The sequence below is a fragment of the Tursiops truncatus genome, chromosome 10 (assembly GCF_011762595.2).
Source record: "Tursiops truncatus isolate mTurTru1 chromosome 10, mTurTru1.mat.Y, whole genome shotgun sequence".
Taxonomy (NCBI): domain Eukaryota; kingdom Metazoa; phylum Chordata; class Mammalia; order Artiodactyla; family Delphinidae; genus Tursiops; species Tursiops truncatus.
Window position 1 is genome coordinate 5,771,690 of NC_047043.1, and position 20,667 is coordinate 5,792,356.

Below are 20,667 nucleotides of genomic sequence, written 5' to 3' on the forward strand. Positions count from 1 at the left end.
AGACACTCGACTGAATCCCAACCCCTGGATACTGGCTGTGACCCGGGGAAGTTCCTTAACCAATCTGTGCCTCAGTTTCATTATCTGGCAAAAGGGGATAAGAATTAAAGGAGTGAATTCACTTAAAACACTTAGAGTGGTGCCGAACACATACTGAATGCTCAAGAAGTGTTTAGCTGTTAGCGCTGTTATTAAAAGTGCATTCACAGATCCTCATAACTCAGTATTGCAGGATCCTAAAATAGCTTGTGAACCTTGAAAACCGTGATCAGTGAAAAGTATTTATTCTATGGTATTCGAATTCTTTGCAAACTGATGATCCATGGAACGTCAACAATTTACTCACAAAAATTATTTTACAACTGGATTATTTAGCATTCAGAAAGTATTTTCCCACTTAAACACTACTTACCGTGATAGAGATAGCTAGCTGCCTACCTAGCTGTATCCTTTCTTCCTTCTTCCTCATTCATAGCACAAGTTTTGTTCTGGCTGGCAATGTGTGTGCTAAAGGACTCCACTTCTGGCCTTTCTCCCAGCTGGGATGGCCAAAGACATGTAAATAGATTTTGCTGAATAGGGCTTCCCGGAAAGGTCCTTCAAGTGGAAAGCAGCTAGATGCCTAATACCAACTGTGGACTGTCTTCTTTCACATAAGAAACAACCCAGTTTAATGTTATGTGGTTTTTCTGCTATACATCTGTACCTAACTGCAATTCACACTTACACTTTTCTTGGTTAGCTCAAAATGCACTTAATACTACATTCTTTCAACACACATCGAGCATTTACTGTTATGTGTCAGTTATTGTTTGGACAGCTGCGAAAAGACAGTCTCTGAAACCAAGGAATTAAACATCTGGTGGAAGAGACTAGTGATCAAAAATAGCACAATGACGTCAGTGCCAGATGGGAGGCAGGGGGAGATGGGTTGGTCAGCGTGGACTTGACTTCCAGGACACGACAAAGTTGAATACTGAAGAGGTCATCAAGTGAGAAAGATAGGGCATTTCAGGTAGAGAAGTACATGATGGAAATGACCCAGGACGCCCCGCAGCCTTTCTAAGGGGAAATGAACTGTTTCGATTTAGACGCTGAGAACATCTAACCTTATCTAACCTTTGCCTACGGGAGCCAGGATTTTCTCTATCTGCCACCCCTGCATCTTCCAAGATCATCCTGGCACGTAGTAGGTGATAACCTATGGAAGCAATGATATGCTCTGCAATGAAGGACTGACTAGCAGATATGAGATTCACAAGGGGGACTTCCCTGGTGGTCCAGTGGTTAGGACATGGCGCTTTCACTGCCGTGGGCCCGGGTTCAATCCCTGGTCAGGGAACTAAGATCCAGCAAGCCACGGGGCGTGGCCAAAAAAAAAAAAAGACTCACCATGTGGAAGTGGGAAGAGGATACATTTGGCAAAGAGGTATCCGGTATCCTCTGTCCCCCGCTTCCTCACAGCTGACCTACACTGAAGGAAAAGAGTGAAATGGCTGGGACGGAAGGACTGGCTAGCCCATCTCTTGCCTATCCTGTCTATCCTGCTTACCTCCCCGGTCTAGGGGAGACCAGAGAAGTGTTAGGGGAAGGAGTAATTTGCAGCAGTGGACTTTAAGGTGGAAGCCTTACAGCAGAGCCAGCGGGGGGCAGCGGCATGCATGAGAAGTCAGACTGGGCCTGCCTCTGTGGCACACGTACTAACTCCCAAGGGGAACTTGAGCCCTTTAGTCTCTGAACATGCAAACACAAGTTCAGAGTTTCTAATATAAAGGCTACTTTGTAAAAATTAAAAATGCTCCCAATAGCAATGAATTGTGAAATCCAATCCTGTAAAAATTGTCTTGATCTATCACAATATACTCAATACCCTTGGCCTATTAAATCTCTTGACTCAGTAACGTGAAGAACAAAAGCGGGAGTGGGGGGCCTCTTACAAAGAGAAACCTTTACTGACAGCCATGGGCTGTATGTTAGGCTTGTTTGTCTCCACAAATCCTCAACATTTAGAGTTATCTTTACTTTTACATTTTATTTTTATGTTTAGAGATTAAGAAAATTGGTTAACTGATTTGTTTTAGGTCATGCATTCAGCTAGTATGTGATCAAAGCAGGACTGGGCCAAAGGGATGGACCCTTCCCAAGTCTCTGCTCTTTGCACTTGAGCTTTGAATTGTACTCTACTGAGACTCAGAGTTAGCACCAAAATGTTGCACAGCATTAACAGTGAAGTGTTCAAAGACAATTTTTCCTATTATTTGTAAATATAAGCTCTTTAGCTCTCAATCATTGATTATTTATTTACTCAGCCACTAAGAGTTATAAACTGTATAGGTTTGTTTTAATACAGTATGAGTCTTCGTTCTTTACACAGAATGTCAACAGCAGCCTTTCTATGTTGGTTTTAGTTTAGAAAAATCTAGTAGTTACCAAGTCCAAAATTAGTGGGATAGTGGGAATTTCCCATTGCTTTTTAGCTACTGCATATTCCAATGAGCCCAAAGACAACAAAAGAACCATGAATTCAAGGGAATGTGTTTTATTCCACTTCCCTCTAGGGCAGTGCAGTAGTTTCACCTCAATGAATACCGACAGCAGGAAAGAAACAAACAAAAAAATGACTTTTTCAATTTTTCAACCACGTTTACTGGCTCACATAAATATTTGAAAACAAATCCATCTGTCTTCCCTTTTTTGTCTCCTTGGCACAATTTACCCTAGTTCTTAAAAAACAAACTACTATAAATATTCAGAAGGGTAAAATTAATTTATAAGATGAAAGAGGTCAATAAATAGCCAAATATTGTCAACCATCAGAATGACTATTTTTTTTAAGATTAAGCCACTGATTTGCAACTTTTATTAAAATAAATTTCATCTCTAAAAATAAGATAATTGATACCTTGATCTCAAGTTTTGACAGCACTTGAAGTTTTACATTAAAAAAACTGCAAAATTTCAACTAAAGAACAAATAAAATGTTGGGACACAAGTTTATACTTTAAAAATTCTACCAACTTCAATGAATAAAGAATGGCTGCCTATCAATTCATGTCAGTCCTCTGGTCCAGAATACACTTTCCATTTAAAATATCTTAATCACTCTTCTGTACAGCGCAGATGGCTTCTAGTGGGAATTAGTATAGAGTCTGTTCTTGATGAAGACAACACTAGACAGATGTTGCCTGATGCCTGGATAATGCTGAATGTGACAAAACCAGCGAGACACGTTAAGATATTTCTCCTTTTCTTGAACTGTCAGGTCAACCTAAGTAGAGATTAAAAACACACACACAACACAGACATTACATAAGTGCAACTATTAATACCATTTGAGTAGGAGATAGAAATTGGGGGGAAAAAACCCCCACAGTTCTCAAAGCCAACATATTCAGATAGGAGTGAACCACTTCAGCCACTTGGACGAGCCCACCATTTGTTTAATGATTTCATGTTCAGTTCAAAACCAGATGTGCTTAGGGGCGAAATCTGAAGTTTTCAACAAATGAAAAATTTACATTAACACAGGACCTGGAGGACTAAAGTTTGTTTTTTTACTTTATTGTAAAGGAAAATAGAATAAAGGAAGAGAATAGCTTCTGAGAGACTAAGACATGGTTCTTTCTCCAATATTTTTCGCAAACCTAAAATAAGAAAGGTTTATTGGCATCTAACATACTTAACAAGGGAATACAATGTAAACTCAAATACATATATATATATATATATATATATATATTTGTAGATGGCTGGTGTATATGTATGTGTAGACAACTGCTTCTTTCTACTAAACTCTGGGGGAAATTTTTACTGAAGAAGACACTGACTCATTTAATGTTAGGGGGTTACTGCTTAATACAAGAAGGAAGGGCTGTTTCTGGGGTGTATGTCTCAGATGAACAACAGACCTTCTGAATTCTGTTTGCAATAAAGCTGCACTCAATCTTTAGAGGATGTAGTACTTCACAGAATTTACTGTCAAGCTCCAAGTATGCCCAGAGATTTGGTTAGGGAAAGATGCAATCAAAACAGTGGGTGCCTATCATTTCACTGGGCTCAGATCCCAAAGTAGGTGACTTGAAACCTTTTCTTTGAGCCAAATCTTGGATTAGAATCATGAAGAGGTGTCAGGTAAGAAGAAGCCAGTAGGACGGCCATGGACCAGGTAAGATTAGTGTAGTTCCTTCTCCTGTTGTTAATTCATTTGTTTAACATATTGCAAGTCTCCGTAAAACTGACAAGGAATGTTCATCCACACCAAAAATCTCAGTCACCCTCACTACTTCAAACCCATTGGCAGTCTGCTTGTTGGAAGGCACTTATAGCGATGGATGCCCGATGGCTGTTCAGAATTTAGCATATACTTGTGCCTACAGGCAAACACTCTGCTAAGTCACCAGGTCAACAACACTGAAGGACAAATCACTCTGGTATCTAATAATTATTACAGAATGTAAAATATTATTAGCAATAAAATTAAAAGGTAGACATATAGCATTTTCTCAATAAATGTTTAATTGAACTTGTATTTTCATTTCACATTTACTATAATGCAGTCTAAAAAGAGAAAGTGATAGAAGTCATCCTGCCTTCCTTTTTTCCTTTATGACATTAGGATACAACTGTATCAACATCTGATCTGTTAACATCTTTGGTGTCAAATGTCTATCTCTGTAGGACCAGTTTACTAGCAGGGGGGTCTCACTGCTACTGTTATGTAAAATTTAAGTTTCTGGTCTAAATCCTACACAGCAAGCTGCTACAGCAAATTACAAAAATACACTCATCTTGTTTACGGGGGTGGAGGGCTGCATCCAGTTATCAGAAACATGTGACTAGGACTGTTCACCTATAACACAGTTAGGCCATGGCAAGCAGATTAAAAAATTAACACAGTGGCGCAGTGGTTGAGAGTCCGCCTGCCGATACAGGGGACACGGGTTCGTGCCCTGGTCTGGGAAGATCCTACATGCCGCGGAGCGGCTGGGCCCGTGAGCCATGCGTCCGGAGCCTGTGCTCCGCAATGGGAGAGGCCACAACAGTGGGAGGCCCGCGCATCGAGAAAAAAAAAAAAATTAACACAATAGTCAAGAAAATTGGTCAAGAAAGTCTTTTTTTTAGTGTAAAAGTTACTTTTATTAAAAGAGAATTCATGGTTTCACATGTAAAGAATCATATTATTCCTAACTATCTTGTACTGTACATAGAAGGCACTTAAACAACAATTGCGGAATAAACCGAGTATCAGTCCATATTTCAAAAGGTAAAACACATTTTGTAAAAGAGCTAACTTTTTGTTCTTTTTCTAAATCTTTACCATAGGTGAACTTCACCACTGACTTCTAAAGAAAATACAAGATTTTTAAAAAGTTCAACTACTAGTAAACATAGCTGCAACTCTAACAGGAAGTGGGGGTGAGTTTTCCTTCCTTCCTTCCTCCTTCCTTCCCTCCCTTCATACATAAATACATACGTACATATTTACATATGTAAATAAAATTCAAAACCAACTTCAACAAACCTCTTTACTGACAGTTAAAGCAAGAAGTAGCAAGTATCACTGCAACTTGATTTCATGTCAGCTGTTGAAATACATGATGAATCCAATCTGACTGCTTACAAATTTGACTAATTTCAGAACTCTTTCATTTTAAAAAGTCTCTACTCAGCCGTTTTGTGAGATGTTATTTTTCAGAATGAATTAAAATGCACCAAGAAAGCATTTCCGAACAATAAAGTACTGATGCTTGTTTGATCTACGTTCAAGTTGTTCACTCAGATTTTGACACAGGGAAAAAGGGCAGTGTCTATTTACTATTTACACTTCAGAACAGCATTTGGTATCACCGGGCCTAGCATATGCTGCCACCAGGCCTATCACTGAAGATTTTAACAACAGCAACAAACTACAACACATGGCAAAATCGATATTCTCCAACTTAAAAATTTCACTTTTTTGGTCTCTAGTGTAAGGATTACAACAGACCCACAGCACAAAATAACTGTTATTTCAGGAACTTCTAAAGTTTCTTCTAACATTTCCTAATTTATTCCGATAATTTTTAACTAGATGATCTAGTTTAGACAATGTAAATTTGTTCATTTTCCCTCAGAACATTTTGCTAGAAATGCAGCACTTTTTCAGACGGATCAGGTTATGCTTAACCTTCTGGTTTAAACTTTGGAGCTTGCCCCTCGAGTCTGAGAAAATTATGACTGACCTCGCTTTGTTACCGCCACTACTTTTTTGGTAGACATTCTATTTCTGAACATACTGTAAACAGAAACAAACAAACAGAAAGATTTTATCCTCACCAAACTTACATTTTTTTAGAACTTTTGGGATGGGATCCCCATCAAATATTTTACTTAAAACTGGTTTTCCATCATTCCTTTCTAATTGACTATTTTTTTCTTCTTCTTCTTTTTTTTACAACGGGAAACACGATGCGATTGTTCTAGTTACCGTTTCCTGCTTCTTACTGGTCAGAATGCCAGCGAGTCTACAGTGGTGCTTGGCTCTTCTACCTAATCACTCCTTCTTATTTATACTGGCACTCTACAACTAGTCTGAACTTTAAAGCCAAACAGATAACATTCTTAGTCACTAATTTTCCATGAAGACATGTGAGAAACTCTTTGAGTGACCCATTCCAGACCAGGGTGAAATGCTGGTCTGCTACCTTTCCAACTGGCACCATGCTGCCCCTGGGACATTCTTTATGGCCTGCGTTCCTGGACTGTGCTGCAGCTCTTTTTACTTTTCCTTTCTTTCTAAAAGAATGACACCTCCACTGGTGCTCCGAACTTGGAAACAAATGTATCTCATTGATAACAATCTTATAGTCAAGCAGCACATATTTACAAAGGATTTTAATAATCTTGAGTAACAGCCTGTTCGCAGGGACTGCTATCTACTGAAGAAATCACTTTAAGAAAGCAATGAGTCACAGGGGTGATAATGAACGGCCACAGTAACTGGCAGTTTAACAAAGGAAGAACAATGTAATATTGCTCAGAGGGAATTAAGATGGACCAGATCTCAGAGTATCAGCCATCGCTAAAATCGGGCTCACACTGAAACCAAACACAGCAGGACTACTTGATGCCATCAAGGTTCCCTGGCTGCTGCTTTGTATACTGCGCTGATCGTGCTGACTAGATATTAAGTATTTAATAACGTGAACAAGTAAATGAAGGAACGTATGAGGGCAAAAATAAATGCACTGCCATGGCAAACAAAGCGCTAGAACTGTCTGATGAACACAAGCAGGAAGCCACTCTGAACCTCCCGTCTACTCTGCCCGAACTCAACACCTAGTAATCACTTTTCTTCTCACCTGGGTATATTTACACCTCACTCAACAGGAATGTCATTTAACACCGCAGGGCAACGCTGTCACAGCACAGGCCTCGTCTGTGAGGCCCGTTCCTTGAGAAGGTGTTTACTTCTCTGCCATAATCTGCCTGCATGTGGACCAGGGTGGGAGAGCTGCTTTGGTTATGGCCTCATTTTATGAACCCAAAGGGACGGTGAACAGTGATTTACGTATCATTTCACTCAATTTTGTTTGGAAAACAATAAGCATGAGATACTCAATCAAATACTCTAATCACTAAATATAAAAAGGATATACATGTCAAAATAGGGAATATAAATAGGCAGAGATCATTGAATATTGTTAACAGAAGCCTAGTTTTTTTTTAAGTTTTATTTTATTTACTTTTTTTGGCTGAGCTGCGTGGCTTATGGGATCTTAGTTCCCTGACCAGGGATTGAACCCGGACCACGGCAGTGAAAGCCTGGAATCCTAACCACTAGGCCACCAGGGAACTCCCTGGAAGTCTAGTTTTCACACGCAGCATTGAATGAAACTCTTCTAACCTGCTTGAAGACCATACGCCCTTGTGGGCACCTAGACTCACAGTGAAACAGCTTGGCAGCCAGTGCTACAAGTGCTGTGCATTAGGACCCTGTCCACTCTGCTGGCAAAGAAATTCCACACAAGCTCCCTCCTTCTCCGAGTATTTCCTTTCCCTATTGCATGACCTGTATAAGCCAGAGAGGGAAGAAGGTAAATATACACGTTGGTGTGCAAGAGTTACACTTCCTTGTCATCTTTTTTTTTTTAATTAGAGGGGAGAAATGCTCATCTTCTTAATGACAGCTTGTGTGTGATTTCTCTGATATAGCTCAGCCAGGAGATAGGACTGAAGGCACATATTTGGACTGACCAAGAGTTGGGGATTTGAGTTACACAAAGGGGATCTAGGCTGGATGGGGAAGAAAGTGTACAGGTTTGGAAAGAGGGAAGGAATTGAGTTACTTCGGATAATGATGGAACTAGGGAGTAAGATTAAGAGCTAGGGTAAGAGATGGCACAGAAGGTGCAGTACTGAAATCGAGGCGTAGAGCTGGAGCAGAAAGGGGATGGTGGGGTCCAGGTGAGGATGACAAGCGAGTACAAAGGGTGGCAAGAGAAGGAGCCCCAAAGAAAAACAGGAACAAGAACAGGAATCAAGCAGGTCAAGGAACAGGAAGCTCCTATGTGTGATGGATCCATGGAAGGAATATTTGCATAAGGTACCTTGTATAAAAATAATTCCTTTCACTTTCATGTGATAAGTTGAAAATTCAAACTTGATTTAAATTCAAGACAAAACAAATCATTCTGAACATCACAGACAAAAACACCAATAACTATTCAAATACTCACAATAAAGCGATGAAGTCCATAGTATAAGAGGATATCTGCTAATGTGAAGTTATATCCTGTAAGGTAGACTTTATCTTCAAGATATGAATTAAGATCCTAGGGAAAAAAAATTGAAAAATATTAATTTACAAATCAGTAATAATAAAGTTAACTATACATTTGACTTGAAACATTTAGAAGGCTATTAGAAAACACAATACTGACATTTAATTTAATAAATTTAATCTTTGACAATAATAGATTTGAATTCACTCAAAATCACAAATCCCATAACAATCAACTCATTTTTAAAAATAAGGTAAATATTATTAGCCTTATTTTAAAAAAATAAGAAAACATTAGAAAATGATATTCACAGCCATCTCTGATCATTTCAAAGACTCCAATTTTTTTGCGGGGGAGCATTTTGTAAATCATGCTCATGTTGGATTTATTTTTTCCATTAACATATAAAAAGCTCCTCAACAATTCCTATTTTTTAAAAAAAATTATTTTATTTATTTATTTTTGGCTGCGTTGGGTCTTCACTGCTTCGTGCGGGCTTTCTCTAGTTGCGGCGTGCGGGCTTCTCATTGAGGTTGCGGAGCATGGGCTCTAGGCACGCCGGCTTCAGTAGTTGTGGCACACGGGCTCAGTAGTTGTGGCTCACGGGCTCTAGAGCGCAGGCTCAGTAGTTGTGGCGCATGGGCTTAGTTGCTCTGTGGCATGTGGGATCTTCCCAGACCAGGGCTCAAACCTGTGTCCCCTGCATCGGCAGGTGGATTCTTAACCACCGTGCCACCAGGGAAGCCCAACAATTCCTATGTTTTAAGAGAATTATAATTTATTATAATTATAATAACTATAATATAATTATTAATTACAATAAGTATAATCAATATCAATTATATTAATATATCAATGCTATTAATTATAATATTGATCATATTAATTATTTATTAATATTAATTAAATTAATGTTGTTAATAATTATTGTAATTATTGTTGCATTTTAATATATGTATATTTTTAACTTTTAATTGAGGTAAATACATGTAACACGTAAAATTAATCAAATTTTAATTTACCACCGTAACCATTTTTAGGTGCATAATGCAGTAAGTGTTAAGGGTATTCACACTGTGGTGCAATCAATCTTCAGAATTTTTTCATCTCAGAAAACTAAAGCTCTGTACTTATTAAACAACTCCCCCCTTCCCTCATCCCCCAGGCCCTGGCAATCACCATTCTGCTTTCTGTTTCTATGGATTTGACTATTTTATACGTTGTATATAAGTAGAATCATATACTATTTGTCCTTTTGTGTCTGGCTTATTTCACTGAGCATGATATCCTCAAGGTTCATCCATGTTGTAAAATGTGTCAGAATTTCCTTAAGGCTGAATAACATTCCACTGTATGTATAGACCACATTTTATTCATCCATTCATCTGTCAGCAGACACTTGGGTTGATTCCACCTAACTGCTACTGTGAATAACACTGGCATGAACATGGGTGTACAAATATCTCTTTGAGACCTAGTGTGAATTCTTTTGGGTATATTTCCGTAAGTGGAATTATTGGATCATACGGTAAATATGATTTTATTTTAACTCTTCTGATGAATCGCCATACTGTTTTTCATAGCAGCTGCACCATTTTACATTCCCACCAACAGTGTACAAGTTTTCCAATTTCTGCACATCCTCACCAATACTTGCTATTCTGGTGTTTATTTTTGGTAGTAGTCAACCTAATGGATGTGAGGTGGTGTCTCATTGTGGTTTTGATTTACATTTCCCTAATGATTAGTGATGTTGAGCATCTTTTCATATGCTTATTAGCTTCGTATATCTTCTCTGGAGAAATGTCTACCTGAGTCCTTTGTTCACTTTTAACTGGGTTCTTAGTTGTTGTTGAGTTGTAGTTCTTTATATATTCTGGATATTACCAGATATATGATTTGCAAATATTTCTCTCCCATTCCATGGGTTGCCTTTTCACTCTGTTGATTTTTTCTACTGATGCAAAGAAGCCTCACATTTTGATGAAGGCCAATTTATCTATTTTTACTTTTGATGCCTGTGCTTTTGGTGTTATACCCAAGAAATCGGTGCCAAATCAAATGACCTGAAGCCTTCCCCCCAGGTTTTCTTCTAAGAGTTCTACAGTTTTTGGTCTTATGTTTAGGACTTGGATCCACTTTGAGTTAATTTTTAAATATTGTGTAAGGTAAGAGTCCAGTTTCGTTCTTTTGCAGTTGGATATCTAGTTTTTCTAACACCCTAAAGACTCCAATTTTAAACACCATTTAAAGCTACAGAAAGTTCTCTGTCATTTGTTCCTCAGACAATGACCATCAATTTTTAAAAGGTTAAGCACTGAGCTCCCTAAACAGCTCAGAGGCACTTTTGAAGGAAAAAAAAATTTAAGTACATGTTAAAAAAATTAAATAAAAAATTTAAAGGATCCTAATCTAAATCAGAAGTATTGTCTGATAGACCAGCATAAATAAAATCAATTAGTTTCCTGAGAAAAGAAAAAATCTAGACAAAAGAAAATATATTATATACATATTTTTGGTCCCTCTCGAAATTAACATGTAGTTTAACAGCACAGGAATTTACATTAAATTACATTCACATGAAAGGAGACAAAAGATTCATCTCACCTTCAGAGAAAGATTTATAAATATCAGATATTCTCACAGGCTCCTCTAAAGACTAGTTATAAAATACTGCCCCAGAGGTCAACAGCATTCATTCTAGAAAAATTTCTTAAGCTGTAGAGAGAGAAGTCTGTTTTGATTCTCAAATCATATGCCAAATGCTTGGCACATAGTGGTTCAGTAATCAGTAAATGTTTGCTGAATTGAATCTGATCTCTTTGAGTTTGCCCATGCCTTCACTTAAAGACAGTAATTTTCAGAACGGTATTTGAATATGGGACTGTTAGGGGTGGTACAGACGATGACATAAAGGAACACGGACATAAACAGGGAAGCAAATGCATAAGAATCAAAATAAAATTGGGTAAAGAGGGTAAAATACACTGGTATATTACAGGCTACCACTTAAACTCTATAATAATCTGCTTAATGGAGATGGTTTTTCTTCAAATGTCTTCAAATGAAACAAGTTTAATAAAGCATAAGAATAAAATAAATATATCTACAATTAATGTTAAGCATTTTTAAAAAGGTCTGAAACAATAATTCAACACTGCTTTGTATAGTATATATATTCTTAAAATAGAATCCATATCTATATTTTAGTTATAAAGACTCTTTTAAAGTTATACTCTTTAGTTATAAAGACTTTGAAATGGAGTTTCAAAAACTATGAATAGGTAATATCTTTCTGATTAGTGATCTAAATCAAAATTTTCAGAAATTAAATTCTGATTTTTCAGAAATTCAGAAATTTTTCAGAAACTGAATTCTGAAATTCAAAACAGAATTTCACACATTCAAAATATTCAGGGAACAGAACTAATGTCTGATGTTCATTACATTTTTTTTAAACAAGTCTTTCTGATGCCATTGCCAAACTTTAAAAAATATTTCCCTCTATAGAGTTCCACTTGATTTTTCTTTTTCCTCTTAATTACCTATTATTAAACCTTCTAATAATATTGAAAAAGCAGTATAATAAACAACTATATATCCTCCATCTAGATCCAAATGTTAGTGTATCATAATGCCTGCTTTCTGAAATTACACCTTAATTATGAGCCTTTGTGGTTTTAACTCTGAAATGGAACTTTTGCAAGTAAATGAAATCCTTTCACAATATCCTTAGTAGGAAAATTTTAAAAAATAAGTAATAAAAACGGAAATAGCCCAGTATGAAAACAGGCAAAGAATACATGTAAGCAAATTTTTAAAAATAATGAAGATGCTCATAAGCATTATGAAAACAATGCCACGGCATTAATATGTCAAGGAAAAAAGTGCAAAGTAAACAAAGAGATCACTTTTTGGTTTGTTCTGGTTATGAAACTGGGGTGGTAAAGAAGGAAAAGGGGTAACACCCAGGGCAGCAAGGGTTTTGTGGAAGAAGCCACTGTCAATACACTTTTCTGGAAGGCAGAGGAGCAACATAGCCTTAGACATATACAGCTTTGGCCCAACCACTTCCCTTGTAGGGATTTGCCTAAGGAAACCAATGGGAATGTGTGAAAATATTCAGCAACAATCCAACACTACGTGAGGACAGACTAAATCTTGGCACAGCTATGTGACGGAGTACTAACAGGTTATCAGAGACCGTATAAGCGAGTATTTACGGACTTGAAAAGATGCTCCCGACATACTGTCAGTGAACAAAAAAAAACAAGTTACAGTGTCCAAGAGTGGCCCGTTTTTAAAATACAACACACATATATATATGAGAAAAGAAAAAGCATGTGAAGAACACAAAAGGGAGTCAACAGTCCACTACCTGAGGACCAAACATAAGTGTTGCTAACAGTTCTCGCTCGATGGTGGGACCACAAATGTTTGAAATTTCTCTTATTTGCTTACTTATATTTCTTAAAGTTCTACAACGGATACTGCCTTTAAAATAAAAACACTATCATGAAATAGCAAAAAGCAAAGTAAAACAGTAAACAACCCTTTCTCATCTAGCCCCAAATCACACACACATCTGTCTCCCCCACTGGTCTGAGTTCTGTAAGGGCAGGGGCTGTGCCTAGTGGGTCACTGTATCATCAGCCCCTAGGACCGTATCCTACTCATCACTGTAGGGACAGATGAGCAAACAGTGGCAGAGCAAGGGCGACCACCCAAATCATCCAGTGCCTTGTACATTTCAAAGATGGTCATATCGCCAGCTGGATTCTCCCAGTTGAGATTTCAGATAATAATACTGACATATCCCAGACATAATGTTTTATACTTCTAAGCTCCTAATACCAAATCTCTGAATACGACTTTTGAACTTACACACCCAATTTCAATGAAATACTTCAGAATTAAATACTTTACTACTAATGCTTTCTTTTGGAAAACTGTAAGAGAGAGTTGTATTTACTTCTTATTTGCCTGAAAGCTCCCATTCACTTAGAGGGAAGACATGCTTGCTTTCCTTTGGGAGCGCTGCCACTCGTGGATATTAAAAAAGAGTAGTTGATCAGGACAGACCTATAAACGAAAGAGACCTGAAATTTATTTTCTACCAGTTCTATTGATGGTATCTGTCAGGAATACAGTTTAAACCATTTCTCCCAGAATGATAAATGAAAAACTTTCAGTACCATAAGATCTTCTTGTACAACTTATATTACCAATTTATATTATAATTGGAATAAAATTAGGAAACAGAAGGGATTCCTACAATGACATGTGGTTGTCTGGGTGATCTCTAAGGTTCCTTCAAATTTTAAGCTTAAAAACAAACAAAAAAAACAAAACAATGCTTTATTTTTATATAATTAACAAAAATAATTTTATTTATAAAGATTTTTTATTCTTAGTGATTCTGGAGCCATATTTGGTTTATATTTTATATCAATAGATTCTTTAATTCTAACTTGACCTCTTTAGAAAGAAAATACAAATCCCAAAGCAATCAGTCTCAAAGGCGGGCAATGTGGGCTTTCTCAGATCAAAGGGACAGATTTTTACAAACTACAACCCCCAAAACTTTGATTCCCCCTTGGCTTTAAGAAAGTACTTTACTGGTTAGGGAATCAGGACTGCAGAGTGGGGGAAATGAATATCAAGCCATCACATTAAAAAATCATACAAAGCTATTATTATTAACTATGATTAGTGCTGCAAAGGAAAAACACAGGGTGCTGTGTTAGGAAAGAAAATCACTGAGAACAAGGAAGTGCATCTGTCTGAGAGAGAGTAGCCAAGGACGAGCTGAGGAAGGGGTATGTGAGCTGAGGGGCTGGCAGAGGCTGTTCCAGGCAAGGAGGTACCTATGTAACAAGGTGCTCCTTGTTAGTTTGTACAGACTAACATGAGGCAGAAGGAAACAAGTAAAGAAAGCCAACAACTTCAGTTACTGAATCTCAGGGAAGAGACATCCTGTTATTAAGAGTTCACACATTTCAGCCTATAAAGAGACGTGGCGATACCTTCAGAACAGTGCGGATGTCGTCTTTACTGGAGTGTCCATCTACTTGAGTTACCCTGTATTCTAACCACTGTTGAACCACTGCTTTTTCCTCTGCGGTGCTCCCCAGCAAATATTCCTTGTTGGCCTGCTGGACTAGGTGAGCTGCTATGGTAGTCAATCCCGTTAGACTTGGACCATTGTTCGTCTGAAGAACTGGAATCTTAAAAAGAAAAAAAATTCTTCAGATAAATTTTAAAAACAAATACCATCACGACTGTAAGTTCTAAGTAATCGCTAATTCCCAAACTGTCTTTTCAAATACCCTTAAGATATTAAATTACCTACAAATGAGTCAGGAAAATAAGAGTTACATAATTTACATTTGATAATAGATGCTTGATGCTATGAAACTGGTAATAACATTGCAAAAATTAGTAATGATGCTTCTGCATAATTTATAACTACATATGTACAAAAAGAGAAAATGGAAATCCTAATAATATCACATTAATTTTGATCAAGATTACCCATACCTTATTTAGCAAGGTGAATGAACATGCTTAAATAAACCCAACTTCTGTAATAACAAAAGTAAGAAACAGTTATAGTGAACACTGAATTCATGTTGATACAGCTAGAACCACCAAATGAGTTCTATCCTGGTTTAAGTGATATGTGATCTAATATAGTTATCTCATTAACTAGGTGTGGACTGCGATGGTGATTTCCTTGCCATGGATTGCATATTCATCCATTTTGGCGTCATTTAGAGTGAGGTCACTGATTATAAAAGTCTAATAATAAAGTATGGGCTTCAGGTAATCACCTGAAAAACAATCCTACTTTCTAAGTTTCCCCTACTGTAACAGCAATCCGAAGGCTCAGATTATAAGAAATTGCTAATTAATTTAATTGTTCTTGATGCGCAACTAAGCGAAGCATTTTGAGAAATTTAAAAGAAAATGGAAAGTATCACCAATGGGGAGACTGATCAATTATAAACAAGTATACAATCTAAAGGACCTCAGGAAATCAAAAGAGAATATTTCCCCTGGAAGACGGCTGCTCTCTTCAGCCATCTGTTCAGTTCAAATAGCATACTGAACTCGGATAGCGATTTTCACTGTTGAGGGCCCTTTCACACTTACATCTAGGTCAATAAGACCATGTGAAGTATACGGGGAGATTAACATTTTATGGATACAGATTCAAAGGTTACCTCCTAAACGGTAAAGGAAGCAACCAGAGGTAGTCTCAGCTTTCCACTTCCTCACCAGCTACTTTCCATTCATTACTTAGCTCCTTGAACTTTGACTTTTGCCTTCACCCTCAAATGAAACCATTACTTCTAAGATCACCAATAACCTCCTTTAAAAAAACGCATTAAAAGAAAACAATAGCAACTCACTGGGGATGCTGCCAGTGTTCCATTCCTTGACTGTGTTTGTGTGCATTTTATGGCAGGTAACTCACTGAGATGCGTGTGCTTTTAGGTAGGGGAAGGAAGGGAGGAAGGGAGGGAGGGAGGGAGGGAGGAAGGGAGGGAGGGAGGAAGGGTGGAAGGAAGGAAGGAAGGGGGAGAGAGAGAGGGGGTGGGGGGAGGAGGGGAAGGAGGGAAGGAGGGAGGAAAGAAAGGAAGGAAGGGAGGGAGAAAAAAAAGAGAGGGAGAGGGAGAAAGGGAGAAAAGAGAGAAAGAAAGAGGAAAGAAAAGGACTCACAACTGCTGACTGTGGGGGTAAAATGACAATTCTAGAAAACTATTTTGAAAAACAAATTATCCACAATCCCATCACAGGAATTCAAAAAATTTCCGGTTACTTTCTCATCTAATCATTATATCTCTTAAGACAGGTAAGTAATTTCCTCCTTAGTTTACAGATAAAGAACCAAGGTCACCAGGTTTGTAACGGCAGAGTCAGGGTTTCAGTAAAGTACATTTGGCTGGAAAGTTCATTCTCCTTCCTTTACGCAGCCTAAGTAGACAAACCTCATGCAGCTGCAGTCACGGGACACACACCACTTCACATTCACCTTACGGTTCCATGGTCTTCAAAGTGATCACTTTCAATGGCTACATGAATAATGTTCCCATGTGCTGATGTACATAATTTAATAACCACTCTCCTAGAGCTGGATTCCTGGATTGTTTTCAAATTTTTATTATCGATAATATTGCAGCGATGCCTTATTGCTGGCTATTGCTGTCAGTTGTCTTCCCCCCAAAATGAATAAATCTTACCATATATCCTCATCCCTTTCCCCAAACACATCAACGAAAACCTTCAATAGCTGTCCTCTGCTTTAAAAAAAAGAAAGAAAAAGGAGAACAAAGGTTTAATTAAAATAAAATAAGAAACCACACTCTGAACTCCACAGCCCTCACAATTGGGCCTCAAACTACAACTCTGGGTTTACTTTGCATTGCATCATCCACCCTATTGCTCTACTTGTTACCCCCAATTACCCCATCTTTCGTAATTTACTGGTCTTACACACTTCAAACACCAGCTTTTCACATAGTTTACAAACTCATTTTTAGAGTCAGAATTAACTTTCTCTTCCACACTCAACAACGCTCTCCTCCATTTAGCAGCTCTGCTGTTCTGATTAACATGAACTGTCGATGACTACTTCTCATACTGGATCATAAGCTCTCTGAAGGCAAGACTCGTGTTTGGCAACGTCCCCTAAAAATAGAAAGCAAACCAGGGAGTAGGGGCAGAAGGGGAGGAATCAGCAGGAGTACAGAGGCAAAAGCACAAGCTGGCCACTCGGCCACTCTGGCTCCAGTGCCTACTCTGCACGCATCAGTGGGCTGGTCTCAGGCAAGTCATGTTATCCTTTCCAGACTTCAATCTAACTGACGTGTAAAAACTACAATACGACTGCTCTGGAGACAAGATTTTAAGATGGACCAAATGAGGAACAGAAAAAGTCCCAACAAAAACCAAGTATCATCTAGAAAAAAATCTCAAAGGGGCAAAAAACGTACATAATCCAAAGTTGTCTTCCTACAGTTTCCTCTGATACATTGATTCCTCCACCGCAACCACCCACCTAATAAAACACAAACGTCCTTCAAAGCCCTCAGAAATCCGAGTCCCTACACCCCACCAGGCAATCTCCAACCGCGGAACTTCCCCCCTCGATCTCTGCACGCTGCACACTGAACTTGACCTCACAAGGCCTCAGAAAAACCGAATCTCCCAGATTGCGCCAGGACTCACTACGTGATCTCTCATACGTCTACGCTGCAATGCAGCACTTTTCAGTACTGTAACTAACACAGCTGCAATGCTTGTCCACCTAGCTAAAAATCAAGCTTCCTGAGGGGAGGGGCATGTCCGCCTCGACCACCTCCGTATCCCCCGGCCTAACACGGTGTACTCGGCACGCCGTTTGCTCTCCGCAGTCGCTGCGTAATTCTGAATGAAAAGTACTGTTACAGCAAATGCTGTCACTGAACGCACACGCGGGGCCTCCAGCTCGGTCTACCCGAGGGCTCTCTGAGGACCCCCTCGCTTTCCCAGAATGGGATGATGATGACAACTTCGCAGGAGGAAAAGTTCAGGCCAAGCCCGAGAGGAGCAGGTGCCCCCTCCTCCCTCCGGGAGCCAGGGCCGCAGTTGGAGAGCCGGCGGCGCAGACACGTTGTGGGGAGGAGACGCGTGGCATCCTCGCTCCGCCGCCTCCGCCCGCCGGCCCGGTCCCACCCCGGCTCAGCAGGCCGCGCTCCCGCCCACCTCTCCCCCTCCGCGCTGCCTCAGCTTCTCACCTGGCGCTCGCCCTGAGCGCTGTACTTGTTCCCTTTACTCAGCCCCAGACACTTCTCCAGCAGCGTCAACTCAGCGGCCGCCGCCATCTTCCGGCCGAGCTCTCGGCAGGGGCGGGACCAGGTCAGCAAGGGTCTCCTGCATTGGCTGAGAGGGACGTTCTACTCTCACAAACGTCAGCGGCTACTGGCTGAACGGAGGGGGCGTGGAAGGTGCGCCGTGCGCAGAGGCGGGGCTAAGTGAGGGGCGGGGCCGAAGGCGGGTCGGGGGTGGTGTGACAGCTGGAGAAGGAACTAGAAGACCTCAGCGCTCCAGTTCAGGGCTAGCAGTAGAATTCTGAATTTAAAGATTATCAAAGAACACTGGGTGTGTTAGATAGTGTCAAGTAATTTGTATAGCCCATTCAGCCATTACTAGTTTTAATGATCTTTATTTGCAATACCAAAAGATATAATAGCGATATAATTTATGTAGATATATGTATGTGTTTTATGTATATTTATGTTTAATTTGTGTGTGATAGTGATACAATTTATGTAGCTTTTGGTATATAAATAAACAATGCACAAAACGCTTTCTCCCTAAGATATTCTAACATCTTCAAAGTAGAAAATGGGTAGTATATGTTGAACTTAGAATATTTCCAGAAGTTTTATGAAAAATGATTTCCACATTGAAGAATGAAAAAACAACGTGTGTATTAGTCTGAGAGAAATGGAAAGGAAACACAAGGTAGTTCATCACTAAGTCAGAGATATAGTTTAGTGGGGAATGCTGTCACTGTGTGACACCTTCCCTACCCTAAAATACTTAAAGAGTTAATTACGGCAGCAGACATAAATGTAAAGAAAAGAAAATTTGGCCAAGTCGACATAAACAAAAGACAAAGGATATTCCAGTATAAGTGGATTATTGTGCATTTATTATCTGTTTATTTTCCTTATACAGAGAGTTGAATAACTATTTCACTCCTTCCAAAAAGGCCAGTCCTCTGAGAGAATTCACTCATCTATTTACACGTTTTGCTTGCAATAAAATATTTAAAAACATCTGTACAGTTATCTAATTCCAATAGGCATTATATTTCTGAGATTTGATTTGAATTCCAATATAAAGTATCAGAAAAGACATGCACCCAATGGTAAAAGTGATAACTCTGGGAGAGTAAGATTGGATATATGGGTGGAATATCACTTTTTAATTTATGCACTTCGATTTGAAATATTATAGATAGATTTTGTAATTTAAAAGAAAGTTGTTTGTTTTAAAGTAGTTATAAGTTTATTTCTGCCCTTCAAGTCCTGAAGGTTTTTACATTGTTATTTATTTCTTGAATGGGTGAGAAGTTCACTTGGTTTGAAATTCAAGGGCACAAAACAGTATACAATGAAAAGTCTCTCTCAATCCCTCACCCACAGCCTGGGGATGGTTGCTTTAGACAGGGCATCAGTGACACCTCTGAGGAGGGGAAAACTGAGCAGGAACCTAACAGAGAACTCGCCAGCCATGCAAAAACCCCAGGGAAGAGTGTCCCAAGGCAAAAGGAACAGCCAGTGTGAAAGCCTAGAGGCAGGATTGAACCCGGCATTTTCAAGTTGAGGCTTGAAATTATGACCATCAGACTCTCCACGATCCCATTCTGTATCCTACTGGCAACCCCTGCAGTGAGTTTGGAGTGGATTTTTCAAGACCTTTTACTGGGCATGTACACACATGTATATGGTACCTTGGGTGTCTCCTTGATTTTTTTCATACCCTATGTATCGTTTGGCAATTTCCTTTTACTCAATAATGTGTTGGAGACTTCTTTCATGCCACTTACACACCTCATTCTTTTTAGCTGCTACTCAGCACTTCAGACAAGAGCTGTCATGGTTTCACCATCCGTCATCCTCTTGATGGATATTTAGGTTGTTTCCAATTTCTTGCCCTTACGTCACTGCTGCCGTAAGATCCTTGATCAGTCTCCTGTGTACGTATGCAAGAGTTTCTCTAGTGCATGGGTCTTGCTACCGTAGATCAGGCTTCAAGGTCTCCCAGAGTGGAGTGGAGAAGGGGAGAGGATTACTCCATTCTTCAGAGAAGAATTAATGTCAGAGCATGGCCTGTCGAGACAGTTGGTGTG

The 20,667-nt window shown here is 39.1% G+C and overlaps 1 protein-coding gene and 1 non-coding gene across 9 annotated transcripts in view; one reads left to right on the plus strand and one right to left on the minus strand.

Annotated features, from left to right (window-relative positions):
* Positions 1 to 18,677, minus strand: part of EEF1E1 (eukaryotic translation elongation factor 1 epsilon 1) — a 28,927-nt gene extending 10,250 nt beyond the window's left edge. For 7 of the 8 annotated variants that reach the window (XR_004528359.2, XR_002178357.3, XR_002178356.3 and 4 more), the window contains exons 1-3: positions 18,545 to 18,677; positions 14,789 to 14,989; positions 8,718 to 8,813 (exon numbers count right to left, since the gene is read on the minus strand). Coding sequence is in view for 1 of the 8 variants with exons in the window: in XM_019945199.3 (XP_019800758.1) it covers positions 3,128 to 3,268; positions 8,718 to 8,813; positions 14,789 to 14,989; positions 18,545 to 18,631 (525 nt within the window). In the remaining 7 variants the exon portion in view is untranslated. Of the gene's footprint in view, positions 1 to 2,523; positions 3,269 to 8,717; positions 8,814 to 14,788; positions 14,990 to 18,544 lie in introns of those variants that run through there. The other variant, XM_019945199.3, reaches the window with a different exon arrangement.
* Positions 1,270 to 1,342, plus strand: TRNAE-UUC (transfer RNA glutamic acid (anticodon UUC)). Its single transcript has one exon. It is a non-coding gene; the product is annotated as a tRNA-Glu (tRNA).
* Positions 18,678 to 20,667: the final 1,990 nt, after the last annotated feature.